Below are 10,240 nucleotides of genomic sequence, written 5' to 3'. Positions count from 1 at the left end.
CTACTTGAGATCAATCCAAATAAGAAAGAAAGAAAATAGTGAATAAGAATAATCCAAATACTCTCTCAATGAATGGAAATTTGGCTAAAGTATCTCACAATGGTAGTCTCCAATATTTCTCCACAATCATCCAAGTATAGCTACCTTGTTCATCAAAATACTTGAAGTATGACTATGTGAAGTGCTATAATTATGATGCATAAACTTTCATGGCAACACTTTAGTTAAAGAAATATGATCAAACATTACATATACATCACTATTAGTAAGAGAAAGTACAGGCTTTAACAAATTTTTATTTTTTCAAAAGTCAAAGGAATTTTGTGATTTTGCAAACAAATATGAGTGAATTTATGAGCCCCAATTGCTTAGGAATAATGAAATTTCATCAAGAGGAAGAGGACAAACCTAGAATAGCTCCTAGAAACCTCTGATTGCGAATGGAATGGATCGTAATTGATTTGGAATGAAATTAGAAAATTCTGGAAAATTGACCTTTAGTGACGAAAAATCTGATGAACACCGTCGCTGAAAATCCTTTAGCAACGAAAAATCTGATGAACACCGCCGCTGAAAACCCTTTTGTGACCTTCATAGCTAGCCTTTTTTGGGTTTTAGGCCACTTGTTTAGCTTCAAATCTTCCTAAAACGTCATGTAAACCACTTAAGACCCACAAACCTATTTCAAATCATCAAAATAACCATTCTAAACATGTTGGTGGCTTCAAATTTACTTGAAAAACATCAAAAAGGAAAATAGGCAAAAAAATTTATTTTGACCAAAATAAGAACATAATAACCTCTTTTGCTATTTTCTGGGTTTTAATGTCATCTAATGACCAAAACAACATCTGTAACATGTTTGCAATCATCATGGGGTTAGAAAAATTCGGGAAATGTTCTTTGAAACACAAAATCCTTTCTTTGGAACACAAAATCTGTTTTTTTTTTTTTTTCTTTATGACTCAAAACTCAAACAAAAACAACAAAACTCCACACCCCAAACCTAAACTAAACATTGTCCTCAATGTTTAAGGGAAATGCATGTAACAATTAGTTAAGGCAAAGAAGGATGGAAAATAAAGAGAGAAAAAAAAAAAAAGGAACGAAGGTACCTAGTTGGGTTGCCTCCCAACAAGCGCTTGGTTTATAGTCTCCAGCCTGACTTTTGGAATGATTATCACCCAAGATCATGGAGAATGAAGGTTTCCTTTTGTTGATTACAAATTTTTTCCAAGTATCTTTGCAAAGTGAGGGTTGGTGCAGCAATGGTGCTTGGGATGGCCTTGGTTTCCAATGAGTTCACCATTTTTAGCACGTGTGGCTCCTCTCCTACCTCTATCTCATGAACCAAACTTTCTTTTAGTGGATCTTTTGGGTAGTCCGCTATGAATTGTGGTCGAACAACATGATGTACTGCTTCTAAACGGAAACAATACTCTGAATCAATGAGGCACTTGGTTGCATCAAAAACTTTGAATTCCACCTCTTGATCAGCATCTCGTAGGATCAAAGAACCTTTTTCTACATCAATTATCATTCTTCTGTAATGAGAAATGGGAGGCCTAAAATAATTGGAATGTTGACATCTTCTTCCATATCCAAAACTAGTACATCTTCAAGAATGCCATCAGGATATGTAAGTGATCTATCAGCCATTTGCAAAGAAATATTAGATTTCTTAATTTCCCCCAAACCAATTCTTTTAGGTACAGACAAAGGCATTAAATTAATACTAGAACCTAGATCACACAATGCTCTTTGAAAAGAAACAGTGCCAATGGTGCAAGGAATAGAAAACCTCCCTGGATCCTTTTGCTTAGGTGGTAGATGACTTTGTGTTACTGCGCTACACTCTTCTGTCAATTCCACCATCTTTGTATCTTCCAAACGTCTCTTTTTGCTTAAGATGTCCTTGATGAACTTTCCATAGTTTGGCATTTGCTCCATTCTTCACTAAATGGAATGGTAATTTGCAATTTCCTAAAAATTTCAAGAAATTTGGAGAACTAAGCATCCTTCTTATTTTTCTTCAAGCGTTGTGGAAAATAAATCGGTGGAACATAGGATTTTGAAGTGAGATTTTTGGATGGTGGTTGCTCAGTTTTTGTTGAATTTTCGGTGGAGCTCATGACGGTATGTAGGCTATTGTCTTCAGTTTTTTCCGTTTCTTTCAACTATTGGTGGTGCTTTTCTGTGTCCAAATCTACAGCGGTTTTGATGGGTCTCCCATTTTGAAGTGTGATTACCTTCACACGTTCTTGAATTTTCGGATTGATCTCGGTTTGGCTTGGCAATACTCCTTGGCTTCTTTCACTCTATATAGTAGCTAGTTGGCCTACTTGCATCTCCAAGTTCCAAATAGAAGCGCTCTGATTCTGAAGTTGGGTTTTGGTTTCAGTCTTAAATTGGGTGGTAGACATAGTTAACTGAGTAAGAGCATCTTCCAAATTTATTTTCTTCTCTTGAGGTGGAAACCCCAGTGGTGGTTGTTGTACGTTCTGAGTATTGCTCCTTGAAAAATTAGGGTGCCTTTCCCATCCCAGATTGTGTGTGTTAGAGAATGGATCATTGCCAGGACGTCTATAGGTATTCACCATATTGGCTTGTTCTTGCAGAAATTCTGGAAAATCAACCCCATGAGGACAAGATCTAGTGGCATGACCAGGAACAACACAAATGGAGCAAATCTCTTGTGTTGGTGCTCTCCCATTCATGGCAAGCAAGGCATCCAATTTACTGGTTATGACGTCAACCTGCTCTTTAGAAGCAAAAGCATTAGAACTACCGATTTCATAAATTCCATCACGCTTACCTCTTGTATTATAATGTTGTGTTTCAATTGCTAGTGTATCAAATAAAGTTTGACATTCAGTTGGTGTCTTGTTCTTAATAGATCCACCTGCATAGTTGTTCACTGCAGCCTTACTCAAAACGGTTAGTGCCTTATAAAAAATATGCATGAGAACTAGAGTAGGCAAACCATGGTGAGGACACGGTATTAAAAAAATTATTGAACCATTCCCAAGCTTCTAGAAATGACTCATCGGGCTGTTGACTGAATTGCATGGTTTTATCCCTTAATGCATTAGTTTTCTGAGTCGAAAAGAACTTCACCAAGAACTTGTTTTGAACCTCTGTCCAGCTAGTCAATAATCCAGGTCTTAAGGAATTGAGCCACGTTTTTGCTTTATCTTTCAATGTGTAAGAAAAGACTTTCATCCTGAGATGTGCTTCGGTGACTCCCTCTGTCAAAGCCATGTTAGAAACCATGTTAAAAATATCTCTAATATGAGCTAAAGGATCTTCAGAACTTAATCCATGAAAAGAAGGCATCATATTAAAATGGATATTTTTCAATTCATAATTCCTGGCAGCTGCAGGGAGAATGATGCTTGAAGGTGACGTCGGAATTGTTGGAATATCAAGGTCTCCCATTGTTTCATTTTGTATAAGGGCCATCTCGTCTTCTCCTTGTTGATTCTTCTTCTCTCTGTCTTGTTTTTGACTCTTACGAATTGCTCGAAGCTTTTGTTCAATCTCAGGTTCTAATTCAACTAGTTGGCTAGTAGAAGAGCGGGTACCAATCATTCACCGTATGCTCAGAAACGAAGTTGTTGTACCCGCAAACAAGGACAAAGGATTGTTTAAATAAGGAGAGAATAATATAATTAGAAAAGGAAACAAAACCAAAACACAATTAGGAAAAGAAAAAAAACTTTAATTGTAAAACCCAAAGGAAATTGGAAAGTTTTAATTTTAACAGGAAAAAGGAAGTTGAATTGAATTCCTGATGGCTGCGTGAAAAAACTCCTTGTTTCCCTTTTTGTTTTTTTTTTTTTTGTTTTCTTCTCTTTCTTGCGAGTTGGATGTTTGTGGGCTGGCGTTTTGTTGTTTCCTTTTGATTTGTTTGTGGTATGAATCTCTCACGTTCTCTCCTTTTGTTTTGCTTTTTTTTTGTTTGGAAATCAAATGGAACTAAAGAAGAACCCGAAATAAAATTTTTAAAAAAAAATTAACTAATTAAATATTCAAAGTATATCTAGAAAATAAAGCACACTAATATTAACTGAGTAAGTCGATCCCCGGCAATGGTGCCAAAATTTGATGTGATTAATTCCAAGTGGAAAATATCCCTCAAATTAATATAGTAGTAAGTAGAGTGTTAGTTCCAACAGGGATCAAGTAATCTATTAAATATTAGAGTGATTTATTTCTAATTATATTTGAATTTAAACTAAAAGAGAATTATGACGATTAAAATCTAATTAAGCAAGTAAAGTAAATTGACATCAAGTAAATAATGTAAAAGATGAAAACAAAGATGATAAAGCACTAAGGCACCGATTTCACCTAGCTAATCCCACCCAAATCCTTCTAGCTTGTTAATTCTAATTACCTAACATGTTGATAATCATTTTCCCTTACCTCACCAATACTCTCTTCTGAGTTATGTTAGTTGTATTCCTTACCATCAACCCACTCTATTCCTATTTATGGATTTAGATAACTAAGAACCCATTAAAATTTGTGGAAAACAATAAAGATTACACAAACCATAACCTAGTCTTCCGAGTCGGCTATGTAATTTATGGTACTTGTTACTAGAAGCTTTTTATTAGGAATCTCCTTTCGGTCTCAACCTAATTCTTCCAATCATGCAATTAGTGGCCAATTAATTGAAAGCATTAAGAACGGTAACAAGCACTCAACATGTATAGATAAATAAAATTAACAATATCAAAGAACTTGAGTATTCATAGCTAGGCTACATCGTAGCCCTAGTAAAATAAATTAATTCATGAAGGACTTATTGAGAATCATGATAGTTGATGAAGACATGGAAGACACCGAATTCTCCAAGTAGAATGCCAAGGTTACACAAACGTGGCCACTGTAGGACCCACCCATGAACTGACTGGCCAACTCCATTTAATATAATTTTTTTAAAATCAATAATATAAAATGATTAAAAAACATTAATATTATTGATTTTAAAAAAATATTAAGGGGAGTTGGCAAGTCGGTTCATATGTAGGTTCAACGATAACCACGTCGATGAATTAACGGTTGACCACACGGTCAACTTAATAGAAGGTTTAAATTGGTTAGGTTTAAAAATATACAACATTAGTTAAATACCCATTCCTAGACATAGTTGTATGAAGAAACCCTGTACCATTCAGTGTATATAAACACACCCAAAATAAACCCAAAAATTAACCGGTATTGATTTCTTAAATTCAAAACCCTGTTTGATTACTGTTTTGCCCTTTTTCATTGTCTATTAATAAACTCAATCTTCATCAACGAGCATCTCAAACTTTCTTCTTCTTCAACAATGGCTAGGTTCATCGAGCTCTGCTTCTAGCTTTTCTCCTATTCCAATTCTCTATTGTATCTTCGTCGTCTCCACCATAGCCCTCGTCAGCTCCATCGCCGCAACCCGCTGCCGATTCACCTTCGCCCAAAATTCCATCTCTGATTTCCCTTCCTCCATCTCCATCGGATGCTCCAGTTAACGAACCACCTCCTTCTTCACCTCTGGTGCCACCGCAATCATCTCTGTCTTAATCTCCGTCGGCTGACGACACGCATCCAATTCCTTCTCTAGCACCGTCAAATTCAAGCGATGTCAACCACAACAACCTCGGACGGAGATGAAGCTAAAAACTCCTTTGGCGGAATGAGCCCGGCAAAGAAGGCAGAGATCGTTGGATAACATTCGTCAATCTCGGACGGAAATGGAGCTAAGAACTCCTCTTATTACTGTTCTTGGATTTAGATTCTCAGTGATCTAGGTTATTGGTGGAGAAGTGGCTATAGCTTCTTCCTAAAGTTATTGAAGAGGAATATCTCAACATGATGTGCTTTTTCTTGAACAGATAGTGTAATATGATTTGGGGTTCAGTAATGTTGTTTGTTTGGTATATAGAGATAAACTAAAGCATCTTGTTTAACTATTTTTTTGCTGATTTATGACTTCAAACCTTATTATATGCATATGACTAACATTGAATGGAAGCCTTTGTAGATATAGTTTATTTCAACGACTGAACTTTTAATGGACTATGTTATGATCTCTTGTTTTCAGCTTTATGAGGTTGATATGCATTTGGAAGAACTCTAAGAAATGGTTGTTCAGAAGTGCAGGTTGTTCAGTAACATTGTATCTTAGTTCATTATGTTTTACATCTACCTATTGATGCAATGAAATAAAAATTTATTTGTAAAATCTGTATTATTGATGTGTGTTTGCATGCTATGGCAATGTGCGAGTGCATGTGGACAGAAAGAGCAACTCTGTGTGTTTTTGTGCATGAACATAGTTGCATATGAATGCTTCTCCAGCAACCATATCTTATCTTGAGAACATTGTTTCAGAAAAATGTCGATTGAAGAGAAGAGAAAACTTGGGGTAGCCCTTACCATATTGTCGCCTGATGATCTCAGCAAGGCATTAGATATTGTTGCACAAAATAATCCAGGTTTCCAAGCTACTGCTGATGAGGTGGACCTTGACATTGATGCTCAAGTAATCATTTTCATTATTGATCAATTGGGACTGATACACACCAATGCCAGGTAATCATTTACATTATGCACAAAACAGTGTTTAGTGTTGACTTGGTTTTGATGTTTGATACTATTTGGATTCTTTATTGTACCTATTATGCAAATGAAATGATGTAGTTGTTAACTTTCAGTAAGTATATGAATAGTTGTTCACTTCTAGTAAGTGGTATGAACAGTTGTTATATTGTTCATACCCTGCAACTGAGTTGACTTTTATGATATAGTATTAATAGTGTACTTCTATGACAAAGTATAAACAGATTTTCAGTAACAAAGCATGCTCTATATAGTATTAATAGATTTTCAGTAACAAAGCATGCTCTATATTTTGCTCTATATATAGTTGTGCACTTAAAGTTTATGATATGAATAATGTGATTTTTTCTAGGAAGATAGTTCTATGACATAGTATTAACAATGTATTTTTTTTTCTTGTATAGGTTTTTCCTTATGCCTTTGCGATTGTTTTTTGTGAAATTGTGAACAATTGGATGTGGATTCTGCAAAAGATATCAAATGTCTTGTTGGGCTTTTTTTTGTTTTTTTGTTGTTGAGTTTTTTGTATGAAATAATATTAACACTGTACTTTTATGACATGATATTAACAATATACTTCTATGATATGATATTAACAATGTACTTCTATGATATGATATTAATAATGTACTTCGTGCTTGCTGGGCTTATTTTGGGTTTTTTTTGAGTTTTTTGTATTGGGCTTATTTTAAGTTTTTCAATGGCAATCATGTAATTTATAAGAACTTGAACACTCATTTTTTATGTAGTAAATGGATTTTGGGTGTGTTTCTAAAGTGCATTTCACGTGGGTTTATTTATTTATTTATTTATAATTTCAGCTCCTATTTTGGTTATATTGAGAATGACTCCAAACCTTCAGGGGATCTTTTGTCTTTAGCCCAATAGTTTTTGTATAGGACATATAGAAATATTTTATTTTTATTTAAAAAACTAGTGTAGTAAGTTGGAGAGATCTAAACCACATATCCTAAAGCATATTGAATGGTACACTAGCTCGGAATAAGATGGGAGAGAAAAGGATGAGAGAGAGGTGCATCCCACTTGTAAAATCCACTCAAATTCCTACTTCTAGAAATCATTCACATTCGACGTATCAAATTTGAAGTGGAATATTTGAGCCACATTTAGATCCGTTTACTAAGAATAGACCCAAACAATATGGTTTACTAAGAATAGACCCAAACAATATGATTTGAATTTGAAAACAATTTGAAATCACAGGCGGTGTTCGTGTAATTTCCGAAACCTTAAGGAGTTTTATGAAAAGCCGAAAACTTGAAGGGGTGTTAATGTAAATAACTCTATTAATATTTTGTTTCACTTTTGCATCTACCTCATATATAGAAGCCTAATTTAAAATAGAGATATTTAGTCATATACCCATTCTTAGCACTAATAATATAGATAAACCATACACCATTTAATTTCTATAAACAAACCAAAAAAAAACCCAGAAAATGACAGCTGGCCCTATTGAGTTTAATTTTGATTATTAAATTACGTTGATGCCCTCTTGAGTGTTTTGAGCTTTTTTTATGAGGTTTTGGGGTTGGGTTTGTTTTAAGAAATTAATAGAAATTTTGTAATTTAAAAGAAGTTAAAAGTCTTTTTGTTATGTTGTAAATGGGCTTTGCGTTTCTAAGATCCATTTCATATAGGTTTTTTTTTATTATTTATTTATATAATTTGGACTCCTATGTTATGTATAATAGTGAATCTCCCTTTAAAATATTGAAATATTTTTGATAGGTGTAAACACGAATTTCCTGCGACAAATGAGACAAGAACACGTGTACAAAATAATATTTGTATTTATGAAATTTAAGGTTACAATCTCTGTATTGAATCCTCCGATTCGATCTCCAATGTGTATAAAGAAAATTTGTGTTTGATACAAGGGTCGTAGAGACTTGATCTTGATCAAAAGGGTAGCACAGGGCTTGTTTTGTGTTTGGATTTTTCTAGGGTGGAGGAACCAGCACGTATTTGTTGTGCTTGGTGGCTCTTCCAAAGTGAGGTGAAGAATGCAGAGAGTTTCTTGTTTCTTCTAAATCCTTGGTATCTCTAAGCTCCCTTTTTCCCTTGAGGCCTCCTATTTATAGGCTCCTGCAGGATGCTTGACCTAAATAACTTTTACTCTTTAAAACCTTCCTTTGTGGAATTCTGATTTGATTTAAAATCAATTCCAAAAAAATATGGCAATTCAACCAAATTATATTCGATTGATTAACTTAATTAATATTTGATTTAAATCAAAGTCAATTATAGAAGATTCTTTTCCTTAATTTTGTCTTCACTTTGAACCGTTTGATGCATTCCGTCGGATGTCGACACATGTCACTTTTGACAGCTAATTCGATTTTGGTGAGTCATACGCCACATGGGCGAATTATAGGGTCCACAATTCAATCCACCGAACCCTAATTATTTTATTATCCAATGGAATTTATTGCGTCAAAATTTCTTTGTCTACAAATTGCCCCCACTTCATGATGCACTGTAGATATGTGCTTGTCACATGTAGGAGGTGCAGCTTGAAGTGTTACTCCATTCTTTCCAATAATTTGGATTTCTTCCAACGTGGAGCTTTGAAAGTTACCCTTTTTTTTTTTTGGAAGTAATATTATTAAGCTTAATAACATTCCATATTCGTCACTCTATTTCCAACTTTGGCTTTCTACTATCAACGGTTTTTTTTTTTTTGGGTGATATTATTAAGCCTAATAATATCCAATATTGATCTTGGGAAGCAAGATACAAAATCCAATATTTTCCTAAACTTGGAATAAGAAACCCTAGCACCACCAGGAGCTTTACTGGCCTTTGGCTTCTTTAATTTGCTCTACTCTCATGGATATTGAGATTAACCGAATAGAACAGCAAAGACTCCACTTGTTGGCAAGAAAGTCTACGACTTTGAAGTTTGCATCATCTGAATTCTCAACAGCCGCAAGAACCCACCTGTTGGTCTATCAAGAAACTTGTTGGTAAGCTTGAACCCATTCTTTGTTTCATTATGTTCTTGCGTCAGCTTCTTTTCTTTTTATTTTTTTTATTTATTATTTTATTATTTTATTTTTATTTTTTGAAACAAGAGTGGAGGTGGAAGGGTTGGTCGATTCAAGCTGTGTGCATTGAGGCGAGGAGGCCTGGTGCTTGTGAGTGGGCTCACACTAGGAAAGGAGGGTGGGCTCGAGTGGAAGCTTGGAGGTCTGGCCTTGGTGTCTGGCGATGGGCTCGCACTAGGAGGCGACGGGCTTTGGCGAGATGTGGGCTTCTTGGAGCTGAATCTGAGTGATGCGGCATGGGCTGGGCTTGGAGCAGGTTGAAGCGAGCTGGGATGTGTCTTGGGCCTTCATTGGGGAGCCCTGCAGGCTTGGGCTTGCTCAGGGCCATCTGCTGTACTTTGGGCCATGGTTGGGCTTGGAGGAGTGGGCGGTGGGCTGCGTCTTTGGCTAAATTGGAGAAGTGTTGATGGGCTACCCCTTTAGCTTGGGCTGGTCCAAACAGCTTGAAATAACCCTCCTTTTTTTTTTAGTGCTGCACATCTATCACGCTTTCAATCAATTTATATATTTATGATGATATATATATATATATATTTTTACAATAGGTGCTTTGAAAG

General features: G+C 35.4%; 1 protein-coding gene across 1 annotated transcript; it reads right to left on the bottom strand.

The window, feature by feature from the left end:
* Positions 1 to 1,536: 1,536 nt before the first annotated feature.
* LOC148919157 (uncharacterized) lies at positions 1,537 to 1,950 on the bottom strand. Its single transcript, XM_089048798.1, has one exon. It carries the CDS (start codon positions 1,948 to 1,950, stop codon positions 1,537 to 1,539), a length of 414 nt encoding a protein of 137 aa, XP_088904924.1.
* Positions 1,951 to 10,240: the final 8,290 nt, after the last annotated feature.

This window comes from Prunus mume, linkage group LG3 (genome assembly GCF_029339155.1).
Source record: "Prunus mume cultivar Tortuosa linkage group LG3, ASM2933915v1, whole genome shotgun sequence".
Classification (NCBI taxonomy): domain Eukaryota; kingdom Viridiplantae; phylum Streptophyta; class Magnoliopsida; order Rosales; family Rosaceae; genus Prunus; species Prunus mume.
Note: the sequence above shows the minus strand (reverse complement) of the source record. Positions and strands in the feature narration are given on the sequence as shown.

Bases quoted from the DNA above. Each gene is read 5' to 3' on its own strand.
- LOC148919157 (XM_089048798.1), bottom strand. From the start codon at position 1,950: ATGGAGCAAATGCCAAACTATGGAAAGTTCATCAAGGACATCTTAAGC.